This window comes from Phycodurus eques, chromosome 16 (assembly GCF_024500275.1).
Source record: "Phycodurus eques isolate BA_2022a chromosome 16, UOR_Pequ_1.1, whole genome shotgun sequence".
NCBI classification, from domain to species: Eukaryota; Metazoa; Chordata; class Actinopteri; order Syngnathiformes; family Syngnathidae; genus Phycodurus; species Phycodurus eques.
In genome coordinates, this window is record NC_084540.1 from 14,764,423 (window position 1) to 14,782,198 (window position 17,776).

Consider the following 17,776-nt stretch of genomic DNA (forward strand, 5'->3'; position numbering starts at 1 on the left):
TTTAAAATGATGGTGGTACCTGGAGAGCTAAGTATTTTTTTAGGTGTTGATTTAGTCAAACAGTCAGACAGCCAGTAGAAGTCGCTGCCATTTTACTAACGTACTAAATAAACCAGTGGGCGGGCGCCATCTTTACTTTGGTCAAGCGACGGCGAGAGATGACGTAAATGTGCTCTCTGTTCAGATTGGTGGAATTTGTCTACGCAAAGGGTCTCGTATTTTGGCGCCCTTCCTTCTCAACTACTCTGGCGCGTTTTTGAAAGAGTCGTCCGGAATAATGCTTTTTCCACTTATAACCTCGACGTTTTGGAAAAAACAAACGTAGCACTTTACACTTCGTGTTCGTACATCCGAAGGCGACAAAAGCAGGATGTGCGGACCTGTTTTGGGAACTGTTGGGTGGAGAGTTTCCAGGAGCGCCTTGAATGCAGTGTATTTTGCTAGCTTGGTGTTTTCCACGGTACATTACGTTTGTGCTAGCAACAAATAAATGTATGTATTTGACTGTGGACGTTTATTTTGCGGTCGACACGGGAACGTAAACTGGACACGAGGTTGGGGTATTTTTTTGTGTTAGTGTTTTCGGTAAGTGTTTTGGCAATAATACTACACTACGTAAGCTTGGACAGGAACCGAAAGTCTTAACCTATAAGGTTCCATGTCGGCAATTACAATGTTAGTTACGATGTGATTATTTACCTGTCGAGTCTCACTTTGACGTTTGTGCTTTTGGAACGACATACAACGTTATTATTTAACATACCCATATAGTTTTCTTATAACTGCCTATGATTTAACACTCCTGTCCAATATTTACAGTGCCCACGAAAGAGGAACCGAACTATGTATGCTAATTTGACTTGATTATTTAGCTAATTGCCTGTTCACAAATTCCATTTGTGTAGAACTGAAAAAAAAGAACTGACAGTTATTTTTTTTGTTGAAGGTATTTTGTTGTCATCATATTATAATTGTTACTTTTTGTTTCAGGTCCCTGTAAATTATGGCCGGTGTTGTGGCAATGGCATCTGTCATAGAAGACTTTAACACACAGGTATTTTCACATTTGAGCTTCATATGTTATGTAACAGATATTACGTCTTAAGTGTGTCAAATATTTTTAATAGCTTCCCTACTCTGTTATGTTTACAGCCTTGCAAGAAATCTAGCAAAGATGGTGGCAGTACTGTTGTCAAGACAATCACCAGCTACTTCTCTCCTGTGGCCAAAGCTGTGGAGAAACCCTTTTCGCCTCCTCGCTCCAATAACATCACGGACTATTTCAGCCGGGGGCCTCTGACCAGCAAAGTAAAGACCAGTCCATCAGAACACCCTAAAGGGATTCGTCACAGGTCTGCAGAAAAACACACCAACCCAGAAGTAGCAGTTAAGCAGCCGTCTCTCAAACGGAGGAGAACGGCAACTAACGCTGCAAGGAAACTTGTGAATCTTGAAACTGATATTTCAGCTGATGAGGCAAGTTGCTTTATTGTGGAGCGATCACATAGAAATACAAACTTGGCAACAGATTCCCAAAGTTTCTGTGCTGTCATTGGCAGTGATACAGCTGCGCTGCTGGCCCAGATCAGTGCTGATGCTTATACCTCTAATCAATCAACAGAGAGCAATACTAGTGAGCCTGTTCAGCAGGCTCAAAAAGAAAAACGTCACGAAAACACCTTAAATTGTGAGAAAGATGGCAAACCTGAAATAAACGTGTCAACAAATAGTGCCTCATCTCCAGTTGCACACGTAAAGGACATAGCAAAACCAGTCAATCCAAAAGCTGTACACAATTCAAGGAAAAACAAACAAATTGAGGCAAATTGCTCTGAATCTGAACAGAAATCTGCAGAAAATTCTTGTGCTGTCAGCATGGAGGTCAACGTGAATGAGGGCTCTGAGTTGAAGAGCAACACTGTCATGATCTCCTTTGAGGATTTTGTGCGCAGTCAGAGCGAGGTCAAGGGTGAAGAAAACAGGACTGATGTACAGTGTGAAGGAAATACGATACCACAAGAGGCTGATGAACTGGACATTCACCAGTTGGACTGCTCTAAATCCAAAGGAAATGTAGCATCTACAGAGCTCTCTGTCCAAGTCTCACCTCAAACGATCACCATTCAGGCTCAAATGCACACCATCTTACCAACTCAGGAAGGAGGAAACCCAGAGGGAAGGGGAGAATTGTTAATTAACAGGAGAAAGAATGAAGGAAGCATTGCAAAGGAAGCGCTGCCCCTTCACACAGAACTTTCAATGGCCAAGCGGAAATCCAATGTTGTTCTTGATGAGGATGAGCTTGACCTGGCTGTGCTTGAAAGTGAATCCACGCCTAAGAGTACTGATGTACAGAGGCGACATTTCATGGCGGCTTTCAAACAACCTGGCCTGGATGGGTCCAAACCAAAGACTGGCAAGATCCAGGCCAAGCAAAAGCAACATGCAGAGAGAGATGTTGAGGAAAATGACATCCAGGAAAACAAGGTGGTTACAAAAACAAAGCCACAAAGAAAACGTAGGAAGGCAGCAGAAAAAGTCACAACCTCATCAAAGGCCCCAGAGGAAACCTTGCCTACTAAATCTGATGACACCCAAGAGGAATCAGACACTTCCTTAAATTACTCCATCCCAGCTGTGAGGTGGTCTCGGAGAGAGGTTGTTGTCAGGCAAGCCAAAAAAGCTTCAGAAACATCTCCCATTAGGAACAGCCGTAACCCGGATAAGGATTCTCCAGAGACCTCTGTTAAGTTGTCACCCCCAAAAACACGCAAGTCCAAACACGGAGTCTACGTAGCAGAGATATGTCCACCTGATCCTAAAAAGGGTCCAATCAGGTAACATATTGTGTGCATAGTGTTAAGATTTGGTATTTGTCTGATTAGCAATAACCTTATGATGGTTCATTGATTTATCATTTTGTTTCATCAGGATAAAATTTAAAAGAGTTCATCAAACTGTATCTGGTGGTGGCAAAAATCCTTTGGCTTCTAATGTAAGTAAAATATTTATGATATAATCAGGTAACAAGCCAGCTCTGTTGAATACATTAAATGGTGCTAAAAAGATGTGGTCTCATGCTCTTTTGCTTCAAGGCATCGGATAACTCCAAGAAACAGAAGAAGGCGAAAAAACTGGTGGAGAAAGCTAAAGCAATACAACAGATTAAGAAAGGGGCTATTGAGAAAAAGAGCACATTAAGGCGTTCATCAAGGACTGAGGCCTCCATCTCAAAGAGTTATTGTGAAGATGAGGTAGGATTTACCATTTATGGGGTAAAAAGTACACACAGCCATATTTCATCTTGTAATTTTAAAAGTTAACAAAAATCCAAATAACTGCTTCAATATATTAAGACAAGCAACAATGTGCAGCTGTGATTTGATTAAAACAAATTTTAATTCAGGGGCCACATTCACCTCAGTTTGATCTGAAGTGTACCAGTATTAATTGTGGCTTATAGTAAGTTATAAATACTGACTATTCCAATTTTTTCCATTGTTTTGGTGCAAATATTTACAAGTGCATTCTGGAAATGTTCACATCCATTTATTATTATTGTGCTGTAAATCTTGATGCAAATCATGTGAGCAATTTGAAATGTCTTAACAAAAATGTGTGCAATTTCAACAGTATTATGCGTCAGTATTTCAACTTTTATAAAACAACTTGTTAAGATCTAAAAATCATTTTGAATTGACATACATTTCCACATAATCTGGAAACCTTGACACACTCAACTGACTCGTCTTTTCAGAAAGAGGGTGCAGTTATTCCCTGCGATTGGCTGGCGGGTGTACCCCGCCTCTCGCCCGAAGATAGCTGGGATAGGCTCCAGCAAGCCCGTGACCCTAGTGAGGAAAAGCGGGACAGAAAGTGGATGGATGGATGGATGGGTGTAGTTATTCCTGTCTTATAAATGTATACATAAAAATACAAAAGTTGTGGCAGTACATGCACAAAACACATAAGGTTTCCACCAAATCAACCTCTTTTGAACTGATAATGTCTGACATTTTGCAATATTCACTGGCCTAAATTATTTCTACAGTAGGTATTTGTTTTCACCAAAATAATTTGTTACGTTCACATGACTTTCAGTGGACAAAATTAGCAACAACAGCTATGTTAATAGAAAAATTGCAGTTCATGTGTTCTCTAAATTTGACACCTTGCAAAAATCATCCCCACAGGCTGGATTGGTCCCCCTGATTGGCTGTTATGGCCTGCGGGCCGTACGTTTGACACCACTGTTCTAAATTGCCCATTACTGTGGATGTGAGCGTGCATGGTGGTTTGTCTAAATGTGATTGCTGACCAGTACAAGATACATGCTGGCTCTCCCCCAAAGTCAGCTCCAGTTATCCGTGACCTTAACGAGGACAAGGTATAGAGGTATAGAAAATAGATGGATAAATCTATTGAGACAGCTATATACCTAAATATAATGGTTCTACCAGAGGAGTGCAAGTTTCCTCTGTGGCAGTTTTCATACAAAGGATGAAGTTTAAATTTTACAGCTATATTGTACTTGTAACTTGAGGCTTGATTTCAGAATTCTGTCATTTGCCTGGAGGAGGTTTCTCTTCAGATGGGACCACAAAAAAGTAAAACTAAGAAGTCTTTACGCTGTCTAAATGATGTACTGGGCAAAGCCACCAAAGCTCCCCCAGGTAGTGTTTCCCACTTTAAATAGCATTTAGTGCCCATCAGTTTGGTATAAATTCTGTCAATCCCTAAATTGTTTTGAATTGTGTTTCTGAAAGACTCCAAGGACACTTTGCCAGGCCAAGAGAAGAATGCGCGTAAGGCATCTGCTGTGATTTCCATCTTTGATGAGAACAGCCAGGAGGGCTCTGAAAACTCCCAAGATGATGAGCAGTTCAGGGCTCGCAGAGAGTTTCTCAAGAGTGGGCTGCCTGAGTCTTTCAAGAAGCAGATGGCCAAGGCTGCCGCCACCAAGGAGACATACACGCTTTCCTGTGCCTCTTTACAACCCGTCATACACATGACGCAAATACCAAATAGTATAGTCAACATCTTCATTTTTTTGTGTCTACAGTTAATAGAACACATCCACAATAGTCAAGAATATTAATTGACATCCTTTGTACAATGACAGATTGTCCTCTATGGAATCTACCCTGGCCCAAATCTCCCCAACTGTGCTGTCTTAAAGAGATTTGCATCCCAGTGTCTCACCCCTTTTTACCTCTAAATGGCTCCTTTGGTGTGCAGACAGAACCAGAACGGGGAGTGTTTGGTGCCCGAGTAAGTTATACAATCTGTTTTTCACTCTATATCTTTGTAAAGATTGCTACTCACTTGCCACCATTTCAGAAATTTTAACAGATTTAAAGAGCCCTGCCTATTGTGGCTATTAAACTACTCTTGTTGTAAACTGCTTTTCTCCTCTTCTCCAGGGTTCTGGTTGGAGCCTTGAGATGTCTGAACAAGTTCGCCAACTTCTTATGGAGGAGGTGAGCACCTCAAATCCTCTCTTCCCTAGTAAGACGTTGATGCCTCGCTTCTTGGCCAGACGTGCTGATTACCAGCAACACTCTGGTAAGTCTGGCTAGCAGATATTTTACACAATACACTGAAACAATAATAGAGCAGAAGTTAATTAAAAATCTATACCTCTGTTACCTTGTAACTGATTGCTGTTAGAATTTGTATTACAAGTCTAAATAAATATAAATATTTAAATACAAGAAAACGCAAACAAACCAACCTCTGTGTTTTACTGATACAGAGGCTGGAAGCATTCAGTTGTCACTTGAGCCAGTAGGAGGAAAGAGGAAGAGGAAGCATGATGAGGAGGCGAAAGTGGCTAAGAAACAGCGGGCCACCAATCCAGAAGGAAACATTTGGCCCCTGGAGCTGGAACCGTCAAAGAGGGCAGGCCGCACAAGACGAGCCCAGAGAGCCAGACTGGATAAGGCAAAGGACAATCCTTCGCCTGGAAAAGATGATGTAGTTGTGCTTGATTACTTGTGTGAGGGCACTGAGAATAAAGGTGAGTTATTACTTTTGTCCTTCAACTACTACAATCAATTTATAACTCTACCAGTGATGGTAATGGAAAGCTTTATTATCTTTTTGTTGTCCCTCTTTGTTGATTATTCTCAATGTCATTGGCTTTTGTAAATAATAATAAAACAAAAACAAAAAAAATATATGTATATAATTAATATTAAAACTATTGTGTTTTCCACAGTTGAGGCTAAGGAGGAAGTGTTGTGGACGGACAAATATCAGCCGCAGCACTCCTGTGACATTATTGGCAACACTGCCTCAGTGCGGCGTATCCACTGGTGAGCACCAAAATGGCTTTTATTTTGTTTTTGCATTTAAGTAACCATCTTATTTATTTAGTGCCTTTCTTTCTTTTGCACAGTTGGCTGAGGGAATGGAAGCTCCGTGCAGACAGGGAAGAGCGAAATAAGCAGAAAGGAAAGAAACAGGAGGAGGGCAGCAACGGTCTGTCCTTTAAAAACATTTTGTTCTTTATTTAAGTTTGCAAAATCCACCATACTTTTGTTAACTGAATGCCTGAATACTTTGTTGCAGACTCTGACTGGGACTGTGGAGAGGAGGAGTCTCTGCTTGCAGAAGACTCGTTGTGCAATACAGTCCTCATCACAGGACCCACGGGAATAGGAAAGACTGCCACAGTCTATGCCTGTGCTCAGGAGTTGGGATTCAAGGTGAATATAAAACATGATTACACAGCAGTTAATCAGTCCTGACGGTGCCCGTGGACATTCGAGTTAAATATTTGTCTATGTCCTTCCTGGTCTTCCAAGGTGTTTGAGGTGAACGCTTCATCTCAGCGGAGTGGCCGTCTGATTCTGTCCCAGCTGAAAGAGGCCACTCAGTCGCACCAGGTGGACAGTCAAGGAGTCAATGCCAACAAGCCCACATACTTCAACAGCTGCAGCATGAGCAGCAGTACTGGCAAGCAAGGTGCCTCTCCAAGTATGTACAAACATGGGAGACGCTATTAGGAAAATATGTCCCGTGGTTTAAGTATCGACGGGGAGTTTGTGGATCCTTACAGAATTCCCAAAATCAATACCTTAATTATGCTTAAAACGTAAAGCTGTAATAACTGTGAAATAGTTTTTTATTTCTGTTATAGTAGCCATGTCCCGATCACATTTACACCTGAGTCAGTCACTTGATTTTGAGTATCTGACTCAATTATCTTAATTTTTTCATTTAAATGAAAGACATGATACCTTTTTATAAGGCTGTAAGTGTGGTGCAGCAGTTGTTCATGGTTAAACAAATAAAATCTTTTCATAGCATATCTGTGGTGAAGCACAAAATATTAATGCAAACAAATACTTATTACCATATTTTCACGACCATAAGGTGCACTTAAGTCTTAAATTTTCTCCAAAATGGACGGGGCGCCTTATAATGCAGCGGGCCTTATGTGTGCACCGAGTTCCAAAATCTGTAAATGTTGTTGTGTGACTTTGATGAGCGCTCCGCTTGACTGACTGGGAGCATTTCCTGCCGACACGCTGTTTATATAGAGGAAAGGCGGATGTGACTGAGGACAGCATGCGGACCTTAAAGGGGGAAGGGTGCGCGTGAAAGAGGACGCTAAAGGCACGCCCCCAGTAGGTATATAGTTCCAGTATGTGCATTGTGCAAAACATCGGTTTGGCTAAAGACTCCTGAAAATGGCACATACGAAGAGACACGCTTACGAAGCGCAGTTTAAACTGTAAGCTATCAGTTACGCGTAGGAACATGGGAATCAAGCAGCCGCAAGAGAATTCATGATCAACGAATCCATGGTTCGCATGTGGAGGAAGCAGGAAAACGAGCTTCGCCCAGTCAAGAAGACAAAGCGCCGGGCGAGTTACGCCGCCATATGTGAATGGATTGTGGATGCCTGGGGTAAGGTATTTGCTTTGACTGTTGTCCGAGCTTTCGCGAAAGCCGGCATCATTGCTGTACAGCCCCCCGGCAACGAGACTGACTCCGACAATGACGAGAGAGAACCCGGCATGTTTGATGGAGAACTTGCCGAGCTGCTCATTTTGGATACAGAAGATGAGGACTTTGATGGATTTGTGGAAGAGGTTGATCAAAAAAATTAATTAATAAAAGAAAAGTTAAATACTTCAATAAAGTACCACCGAACTCAGTTTTGCTCCCGCTGCCTTTTTAAAAACATACGCTAGCATGCATGCTAGTGTATGTTTTAGCGTGCATGCATGCTACCGCATGTTTTAAGATAGCGTGTTTTACCATGCCTGCGCCCAATAATACGGTGCGCCTTATGTATGTGTTAAATATAGAAATAGACCCCGTAACTGAGACTGCGCCTTTTGATACGGTGCGCCTTATGGTCGTGAAAATAACTGGTAATATCCTGTTTTAAATAAACTAGTATCTAGAATAAAATACAATATTAGAAATTCCATTTAGCTCATTAACAATATTCAGATCATAAATGGTTAATTAATCAATTTCACACAGTGCAACATTGTACACGTAAAACCAGAGCGCTTCAAATTAAGTCACAAATAAAAACATAAAATTGCATTTCAAGGTAGAGCGGACTATAGACCAATTACTGTAATATTGAAATGAACAACAGAAATCCCAGCTCAAAATTAGACATTAGAAGTAAAAAAAACAAAAAACTCATCTTTTGCTGTTCTATTTCACAATATCATTGTAATTTAGGATTATTTTGTCAAATTATTATTTTGTATTAAAAAAATAAATCAACCGATACCGATCTGTTGAAAATCATGTGAAAATCCCCAATTTTTAATCGATGATCGGATCAGGACAACTCTATTGTATAGTGAGTCTCTCTCTCGCTCTCTCTCTCAAAAATCTAAATTCATTTAACTAATGTGATATAATATTGAGCCCATGCACTCCTAGTGGTCACATTTCGTGAAGAACAGGTCCGAAATTTGATCAGTGTGGCCTTAAAAAGGTCTAAAACCTTTATATTTTGATTATTTAAACCTGCAAATGAAGATGTTGAAAAGTCAACTCAATTAATTTCTTTATCATCCAGGAAAGATGAACTCTCCTCGCAAGGTTGTCTCATCTCCCAGGAAAGTTCCCAACTCCCCAAGAGGTGCTAAACGAGGAGGCTTGACTCCAACCTCTTTAGCTAACTTCTTCAAAACGGGCCAACCCAGCAACAAGGAACCACCGAGCACTAAGCAGGATGACCAAAAGGGTAAATACTTTACAACTGTCCAGATCTGAAAACTAAAACTTGCTGTATCTATGAGTAGTATTTGTTTTTCACCTAATAGCCTCTCCCAAGAAAATGAAACCACAGGAAGACACCAGGAAACAAAAAGACACCACAGTCAAATCAAATGCAGCTTCCACGACGAAGGAGAATGAGGAGCAGAGCAAGAAGACCGCCACCTCGCTCATACTGTTTGAAGAAGTAGATGTTATTTTTGATGAAGACTCTGGCTTTCTTGCTGCCATCAAGACGTTCATGAGCACAACGAAAAGACCAGTCATCCTCACCACCAGCGGTGAGTACAAGCACAGAGGCCACAACATTAGGTACTCCTGCACATTTCTAATGGGTTCTGAGCTGCATTTTTCTCATTTAGCATAGCTACATTGGGTTAGCACAAATTAGTAACACCTCCCAGTATGTGTTGGAGAACTTGCAGTTTTAGATTATGCTAAACAATTATAATAAACATATTGTTAAATTCATTCTTCTGAGAGTGTCAGTCAAAACTGAGCATTACGTTTGGCTGAATCCTATAGCTATAGCTCCAGTATTCGATCTAATGAGATTGTGCTGGGGTGTGAACTTGAGAATTTTGCTCTTTCTGGTATTTTGAGTTTTATTCACATTGAATGTTTTGCAGATCCTGCATTCAGTGCTGTGTTTGACGGCAACTTCGAAGAGGTCCTATTCAAAACACCCTCTTTGGTGAGTTGGGGATGGGGGGGCTCATTCAGGGTATCTTTACCACATAAGATATGCCTGACAATCTCCCTTGTCTCAGGTGGACGTGAGCAGCTACCTGCGCCTGCTGTGTCTGGCTGAGGACAAGTGGACAGACCAACGTGACATCAGCACACTGCTCAAACTCAATGGCTGTGACATCAGGCAGAGCTTGTTGCAGCTGCAATGCTGGACTCGCAGTGCAGGGGGTCGCCGCATGACATCACCCACGGCAGAAACAGTCCCAAATGGTTAGTACAGAAGTGTTCATTTTTACTGTAGTTCCAATCAAATGCTACTGACTGAATGGGGCAACTAAACTCAGTATGTGCTGTTTAAATTAGGAAATGAACTGAAGCCAGCCACTTGTGGAGAAGCAGCAGACACGTGCGCACTAAGTGTAGCGTCACCTCGACCTCCATGTGAAAGCGGCTGTACTGAGAGTCTGCTCGGGTTACTGAATATTGAACCTTGGAGAGACGTTTGGGAGCTGCTTCGGGTAAATTGCCGACTCATGACATACACTGCTAACTATAGACTTTAAGCATGAAACATGGTTTGACATTACAGCTTATAACCCTCTATACAAATGGCAGTTTCCTTCAAATTGGATTAGTTTGTGAAATATAATGATATGAAAATGTTGGTTTTTAAATTGTTGCTCATTTTCAATGGTCATCAATGTTTGGAGTCTAACCAAAATGTATTTGTGAAAGAAAATGTATGTAGATGCGAGATTGCACCAAACCAAACACGTGCTGATGAAAATGTCTTTGGAGATTATTTAGATGGACAACATGGCCTTATCATAAAAACTTCGCTTATAGTAAAAGCAAATGACAAAACATGTTTTGCTTCTTTTTTTTCTTTTGGGATTTGTTTTATTTCTCCCAATGCCAAACAAGCTTTGAAACACTCCCCCCGAGCATTAACTTGTATCAACTTCCACAGAAGTAATGTAAATTTTAAAAAACAGAACAAAACAAAACATGGATAATGTGAAAATAAAATCCTTAATAAATGTACATTTTAAATGAACAATTTGCAACTGCATGGCTCGGCTAGTCCATATGTCTGTTAAAGCTGTATTACCTGCACTGTACAATGTCTAGTACATTCGACAACTATTAGTGGTTGTAGATTAAGAAACGTTTCATACGTAGCATTCTGCCTCTATGATAGCACAATTATTGGGCAATGACAATGTGTATTTTGCATCAACAGAGTCAGACACATGAGATGGCTTGCTGGGAGCTGCTAATGGAGAGCACTCGACGTGGAGTTAACGTGCTCTACTCCAACATGGAGACCCTCTTACCTTTACCACGCATGCACTTGATCTCCACCTACAAACCGCACCCCCCATCTGTTATCGTATCTATTTGTCCGCAGTCTTCCCATGCGAGGCTGCTGCACTCATCTGAATCAGCTGATTGTTCAGATGACGGGAGTCCAATTAAAGTGTCCCACAGAATGAAAACAAACAAGAGGAGACACTACCTACCGGACCAGGATGGACTGCACTCGGACTCTGACTCAGAGGAGAGTTTCCTCTCTCTCTGCAAGCAGCGTGGATCTCCGGACAAAGAGGAACCCACTGAAAGATTAGTTCCGCAAATAGACAAAAGGAAACCACGGACTCCTGCAGAGCGTCTAAAGAGTGTCCCTGTCTCCAAGTGCCTGGAATCAATAAGTGACTTTTTCGACAACATGTCTGACATAGACTCCTTACTTGTTCATCACGGGGGTGATGCTCAAAGGGGACACCTGCAAGTCAGTACAGCTCTGAAGGACGGGATGACTAATGAGCCCAGAGTTGAGTTGGACACGTTGAGCTGGGTGATGGGTGAGCGTGTGCTGGAGGTCCAGACCGCAGCTGAGGCGCTGAGCTTCCACAAGTGTCGGCTCTCTGTAGCAGAGGCCTGGGACCGAGCCCAGCAGCTGGAGGGGCAGCTAGCGGAGGAAGCCGCGGCAGAACTCACTCTCCCTGTGGCCTCTCATTGCGAATTTTGCAGCTTCACTCAGAGCAGCCTCTGTCAACCCCAGTGAGTCCAACATATATCAGTCAAACATAACTTTTTTTGGTAAACCTTCTCCAACAAGAAAATAAGCACATTGTCTTTTTCCAGGATGGTGCAGCAGAGGAGAGATGTTATGGAGAATCTGGTGTTCAGAGGAACATTTGGTACTCTAGGCAACAGATCTGCAGCTGCTGTGGACTACTTGCCAGCCCTGCGCACCATCTGCAGGTCAGAGCAGATTAGGGAGCAAGGCAAGGTGAAACGAAGGTGAGCAGGCAGTCAGGCAGGATGTGGTTAAGCACTTGTTTCATCAGACAAGCACTTACTTAAGGCTATAAATAAAAGTTTGAAACAGTTTGTTTATGCATGCAGTAAGGTCTCCTCTTCTTCCTTCAGGTTTCTACACTACCTGGACTCCATCCATATGGGTCTCCACAAGAATACTATCCAATACCTTTCCACAGAGTTCCCATAATCCTCAGGGAAGAAGACCACACAATTCCTTGTGATTATTTTCACAAATGATTAAGGGTTCCAGGTGAACAAAGTGAAATATGGCAGGTATAGTGCAGCATATGTTGTCTGCAGGGGTTAGGAATGCCAACTGCATTGGTTAGTGTAGGTGGTGACACAAGGCGGTAACTCACTTTTCGTTTTAAGTAACTCACTCAATTGCGTCCAGTGAAGTCTCAAAGTGTGCGTCCTCAGATTGAAATGACTGCATCACTGATGAAAAGAACAATGTTTTGGCATCACTTGTCCTCACATGCAGTGTTGCACTCAGGACATCTTCAGGTGTTTTGAAAGATAGCACTAAAATGATCATATTAATCTGTGTTTTTGTACATTTGTATTTTATACTCTGTAGCAATTATATATCATTTACCTTGCTTCTGGAAAGTGTTTCTAATTGCGTAGCAATTGCTTTTTAGAGCAAGTGTGGATCTTTAATCGACTGTAAGAGTTGAATGTGAAAAATAGGAAGAAATCTCTGTGTAAAGGCTTTCTATAAATTGTAACTGGCCACCTAATTAATTGAGTGTTTTAATTATTTGCTGACTTTTAAAACCTAAATGTCACATTCACATAATCACATTTTTACAAATATTTTTTCCAACCTTCAATTTTTTACACTTTCACATTGGGGTTTTGTTGTGAGTAAATAAAGTTTATCAAAGTTTTACAAAGTGTCCTCACGTCATTCAGACCATGAAATGCGCAGGAGTATTTGTATGTTAAAAGAAAATCCCTTGGCACTTGACACTTGTCACTACAGTAGAAACAAGGTTAAGAGGAAGGACCGCTGTGTGTTGTGACATTAACCACAGCTCTCATAAGTTCCACTTTAAATTTTAGACCTTGTGTTTACTGCATTTGGCCACTTGTGAAACTATGTAGGCACCATGGTTCTTTTTGAGCCTGTCATGTGTAAACCGTACTGTGGAGTACTATGGCAAACTGGGAGCGAAACAAAAGGATCTTACTGGAGCTGGTGAAGCTGCCGGAGAACAGTCTGTGTGCAGACTGTGGAGCGCCTGGTGAGACCTGTGTGTATTGTTGGCACTCTTCACATATTCTGTGAGTGATTATCTGGGCTACAGCACCAATTAACCTCCCCATCTCGTCTTGCTCCCATGAGATCCAGACTGGGCATCTTGCAAGTTGGGTTTATTTGTGTGTCTGCACTGTTCTGGCATCCACCGCAACCTGTCCAGCCGAGTAAAGTCCATAAAGCTTGACTACTGGGAAGATGAGCATGTCGAGGTATGGATAAACGCACATACAATATATAGGTATGACATCTTATAGTTTGTTTTTTTATGTTATTGTGAAAAAAATGAGTTAAAATAGGTAACTTTTGTCTTTGTATATTTTTGGGTGCCTGGGGGAAGTTGATGAAATGCAGTGGAAATGCCAAAGCCAGAGCTTTATATGAAAAAGCACTTCCTCCTTACTACTACCGACCACAGCAAACTGACTGCGTGTAAGTATTTTTCTCAGTACAACTTGAAAGCAACCAGAAAACTGAATGATCACTGCCCCATTAATAGAAGTGCAACTACCGGAAAGCAGAAGCAAAACAGTATTGATTATATTGAGATAACATGTAATACGAGTCAAAAGAAATTAAAACAAATCAATACAGGAGAGATTACAGAAATAATTTTGATTAACAAATTTGAAATCTCAATATATGGTATATGCTGATCTGATTAATTTTTTTTAGGGGGGTTTTGTTTTTATCCCAAATTAAGGCCTAAATTATGCTTAAGACTTACATGTATTCTTTAAATCTGATGTGCAAAAGTCTCAACCAGAAGTCTCAACCCAAATCTACCTTTATAAATAAGGTATACAGTATGAGTGAATAATGCTGCTGCTAGCAAGCTGCAGTCAATGGAAATTATTTGAAGTAATATTTTGATATAATATTGAGCCCCTATCGTTCATTCAATAGTGGTCGTATTTAATGAGGAAGAGGTCTTAGATTTGATGGAAGTGACCTTAACTACACCCCTTTTCCTTGAACCTGCTTATACTCCACAGCGGAGTGCATATTGAGTTAAAAGTTGTTGTACTGACTTGTATGTGTTTGTTTGAATCTTCAGAGTCTTAAAAATGCAATGGATTAGAGCCAAATATGAAAGGTTGGAGTTCACAGGAGAGACCAAGTATCCACCTCCGTCTTATACCACAGGTGATGTTTTATCCTCTCACCCATTCAGCCATTAACTATCTGCATCTGAAGTCTCCGTTTGGATTTGATTCCAGGCTTCTATGAAGGGATGCTGTGGAAGAAAGGAAAAGAGAACACACAGTTTCTGAAGAGGAAGTTTGTTCTTTCTGAGAGGGAATTCACTCTGTCTTACTACAACAAGGAAAATGTGAGTTACCTTGTCAATAGCTGGCTGGCTCTGACCTGTCAACCAAAATTGATGTGTACCTGTGTTTCTTTAATTTAGGAGTCCAAAGGTCCAAAAGCCATCATCTCAATCAAGCACTTGAATGTAACATTTCAACCAGAGAAGATTGGTCATCCCCATGGGATGCAGATTACTTACCTTGATAATGACCATACCAGGAGCCTCTACGTGTATCATGAGAGTCCTGAGGTGGCACTGTGTGATCATCTGAATTAATAACTGACTTTTCCTCGCCCTCATTTTATTTACTTTAAAGCTGATGCGTTTCTTTTGTATTCTAGGAAATAGTCACATGGTACAACGCCCTACGTGCTGCTCGATACGCATACCTAAAAACCGCATACCCAACTGGAACAGAAGCTGATGTAAGCACCCAAAATATCATTTTCAATCATGGACTAATAATCTATTTTTTAAGTTTAACAATAAGAATCTGAATGATGTTGTTTTGTTGTGATGCAAATGAGTTTTTAACTCTCATTGTCAGCTTTTACCGAATATAACACCAAACTACCTTAAAGAGGGTTACATGGAAAAGACAGGTCCATCGGTAAGTTTTTCCCACCCTAAATTATGCAACCTATTTACATGTTATCATATGTCTGAGCTGACTATTGGGTTGTACAGTATGTCCACCCACATTCATACAGCGGGTATAAGAAGATGAGACAATCGGCGGGGTATTCATACAAAAAGTTGATTTTGTCACAGGGTAGTTCTCCTAGAAAGGTAAAGATAAATATGCTTTTCACCTTTGTTGTGTTAAATAACTCAAATCATACATCCGAAGTGACAAAATAATCACTTACCAGTAGAGTGTTGACGTTTTGGAATGTCACAGTCCTTACCTGAATTTAATTAGAAATCTGTGTGGTGATCGACAAGGGGTGTGGAGGAGGAGCCAGGTAATACGTATAGGAATTGACAGAATTTTCAAATGAAATGAAATTATGCTTCAAATAAGAAATAATCTTCTCCCTCATGTAGCCACTGGTTTTAATTTAAATAAAATTTTGATTACCAGCAGAAGGAACCATTCAAAAAGAGGTGGTTCATTTTGGACTCTCAAAATAGGAAGTTGCTCTACTTCAAGGGCCGTTTGGTGAGAACAAACCCTTGTATTTTATTTAATTTTTTTTATACCGTCAAAACCATCCACCGTCAAAGTGACTGACAAGGACATTATTATATGTCTGAAAGTGCTTTTGTCACTGTGAATGTAGGATGCTGAGGAGTTGGGGGTCATCTTCCTTGGCACAGAAAGCAACAGTTATGCTGTTAAGGACTGTGTCCCAAAGCAGACCCGTGGAAACAAGTGGAAGTTTGGCCTCATGGTGGAGACGCCCAAGCGGCAATTTGTCTTCATGTGCGAGCACGAGAGCGAGCAAAGAGAATGGCTGGACTCCCTCAGACATGTCATGTCCAGGCCTATGACACCACAGGATTATAACAGTAAGGATGGGAATGGGGATTTGGGAATTATGAGCAAAAGTGTCAGCAAATGCACATTTTTTGTTTGTCTTCACAGCTGAGGCCAATATCAGGAATAAGCGATGAAAACTGGAGCGTGTGACGGCTGAATGAAAGCTGAATTTGAGTTATGGAACAACAACATCCGAATTGTAACTTGCATGTTTAACCACATCAACTGTCTTTGCATTCATAAGGAATCAAATCACATTGCACTGTGTCAAGAAATGTACCCATGAAAGTACTGTTACTGTTGATATAATCGTAATATTACACTTTATTAGACACTGTATTGCAGGGGTGTCAAACTCATTTTTGTCACGGGCCACATCGCAGTTATGGTTCCACTCAGAGGGCCGTTATGGCTGCAAACTCATATGAATGTATGATTGCCTCATATTATTATCCATCCATCTTCTGAGCCGCTTCTCCTCACTAGGGTCGCGGGCGTGCTGGAGCCTATCCCAGCTATCATCGGGCAGGAGGCGGGGTACACCCTGAACTGGTTGCCAGCCAATCGCAGGGCACAAACAAACAACCATTCACACTCACAGTCCCACCTATGGGCAATTTAGAGTCTTCAATTAATGCATGTTTTTGGGATGTGGGAGGAAACCGGAGTGCCCGGAGAAAATTGAACCCGGGTCCTCAGAACTGTGAGGCTGACGCTCTAACCAGTCGTCCACCGTGCCGCCTCATATTATTATATATACACAAATTAATGGATAATTACTTTTGAAATCAAAAGCCAGTAAAAACTGGGGTTGGTAAAAACAAAATGATTGCAATATCGCAATATTTTTAAAAGTTAACCCAATTTGGAATTTTGGTATTTTAGCAAGAAACACAAAGTCGATGCACACTCTCGCGGGCAACATAATGACGTGACGGGCCGGATCTGGCCCCCGAGCCACCAGTTTGACACCTGTGCTGTATTGAATTCAACTTCTTTATTATGCCGATTATATAGCTCTTAGTTTTCCATTAAACTGTTTCTAGTTTTTCATCTACTCTGAGTCATTTTTGGGTGCAATTGGTCAATCGTTCCAACCTTACTATGTTAATTTTCTTTTGAGAAAATACACAATGTGTAAACCTGCCTTTAGTCTTGTGTTTCCCATTGCAACATAGATAATTAATTGTGTGAAGGGGATTTAGTATACATATGAACAATAAAACTCTTAAAAATCTTAATTAAAAGAATGCATGATGGAGTAAATCAGGGATGAGAAAAGTGTGGCTCAAATACATTTTAAATAAAATTAAAAGGAGACTAATGATGATGATAATAATAATATGACTAAACTAAACTGTTGTACTTATCCATCCATTTTCTGAGCCGCTTCTCACTAGGGTCGCGGGGGTGCTGGAGCCTATCCCAGCTGTCATCGGGC

The 17,776-nt window shown here is 41.1% G+C and overlaps 2 protein-coding genes across 4 annotated transcripts; both read left to right on the forward strand.

Moving 5' to 3' along the window:
* Positions 1 to 224: 224 nt before the first annotated feature.
* Positions 225 to 13,141, forward strand: atad5a (ATPase family AAA domain containing 5a). Of its 2 annotated transcripts, none has more exons than XM_061701240.1 (22): positions 225 to 585; positions 991 to 1,054; positions 1,153 to 2,837; positions 2,932 to 2,995; positions 3,096 to 3,254; positions 4,556 to 4,673; positions 4,767 to 5,027; positions 5,123 to 5,271; positions 5,424 to 5,565; positions 5,756 to 6,019; positions 6,221 to 6,317; positions 6,401 to 6,483; positions 6,574 to 6,710; positions 6,810 to 6,981; positions 9,059 to 9,226; positions 9,306 to 9,539; positions 9,888 to 9,952; positions 10,029 to 10,218; positions 10,312 to 10,466; positions 11,192 to 12,012; positions 12,097 to 12,255; positions 12,385 to 13,141. In XM_061701240.1, the coding sequence occupies exons 2-22, from the start codon at positions 1,004 to 1,006 to the stop codon at positions 12,461 to 12,463; spliced, it is 5,253 nt and encodes a 1,750-aa protein (XP_061557224.1). In that variant the 5' UTR covers positions 225 to 585; positions 991 to 1,003; the 3' UTR covers positions 12,464 to 13,141. The 2 variants fall into 2 exon arrangements, with proteins under 2 accessions (XP_061557224.1, XP_061557226.1); XM_061701242.1 differs by having other exon boundaries at positions 225 to 460.
* A 211-nt stretch (positions 13,142 to 13,352) lies between these two features.
* On the forward strand, positions 13,353 to 17,343 carry adap2 (ArfGAP with dual PH domains 2). Of its 2 annotated transcripts, none has more exons than XM_061700499.1 (11): positions 13,353 to 13,526; positions 13,628 to 13,752; positions 13,881 to 13,972; positions 14,598 to 14,686; positions 14,761 to 14,873; positions 14,952 to 15,101; positions 15,194 to 15,277; positions 15,400 to 15,462; positions 15,937 to 16,014; positions 16,136 to 16,364; positions 16,441 to 17,343. In XM_061700499.1, the coding sequence occupies exons 1-11, from the start codon at positions 13,439 to 13,441 to the stop codon at positions 16,467 to 16,469; spliced, it is 1,140 nt and encodes a 379-aa protein (XP_061556483.1). In that variant the 5' UTR covers positions 13,353 to 13,438; the 3' UTR covers positions 16,470 to 17,343. The 2 variants fall into 2 exon arrangements, with proteins under 2 accessions (XP_061556483.1, XP_061556484.1); XM_061700500.1 differs by having other exon boundaries at positions 13,634 to 13,752.
* Positions 17,344 to 17,776: the final 433 nt, after the last annotated feature.

Coding starts and splice junctions, on each gene's coding strand:
- adap2 (XM_061700499.1), top strand. CDS start 13,439: ATGGCAAACTGGGAGCGAAACAAAAGGATCTTACTGGAGCTGGTGAAG. Junction 15,278..15,399: donor CAACTGGAACAGAAGCTGAT/GTAAGCACCCAA, acceptor TCTCATTGTCAG/CTTTTACCGAATATAACACC. Junction 16,015..16,135: donor TCTACTTCAAGGGCCGTTTG/GTGAGAACAAAC, acceptor CTGTGAATGTAG/GATGCTGAGGAGTTGGGGGT.
- atad5a (XM_061701240.1), top strand. CDS start 1,004: ATGGCCGGTGTTGTGGCAATGGCATCTGTCATAGAAGACTTTAACACA. Junction 3,255..4,555: donor AGAGTTATTGTGAAGATGAG/GTAGGATTTACC, acceptor GCTTGATTTCAG/AATTCTGTCATTTGCCTGGA. Junction 12,013..12,096: donor AGCAGCCTCTGTCAACCCCA/GTGAGTCCAACA, acceptor GTCTTTTTCCAG/GATGGTGCAGCAGAGGAGAG.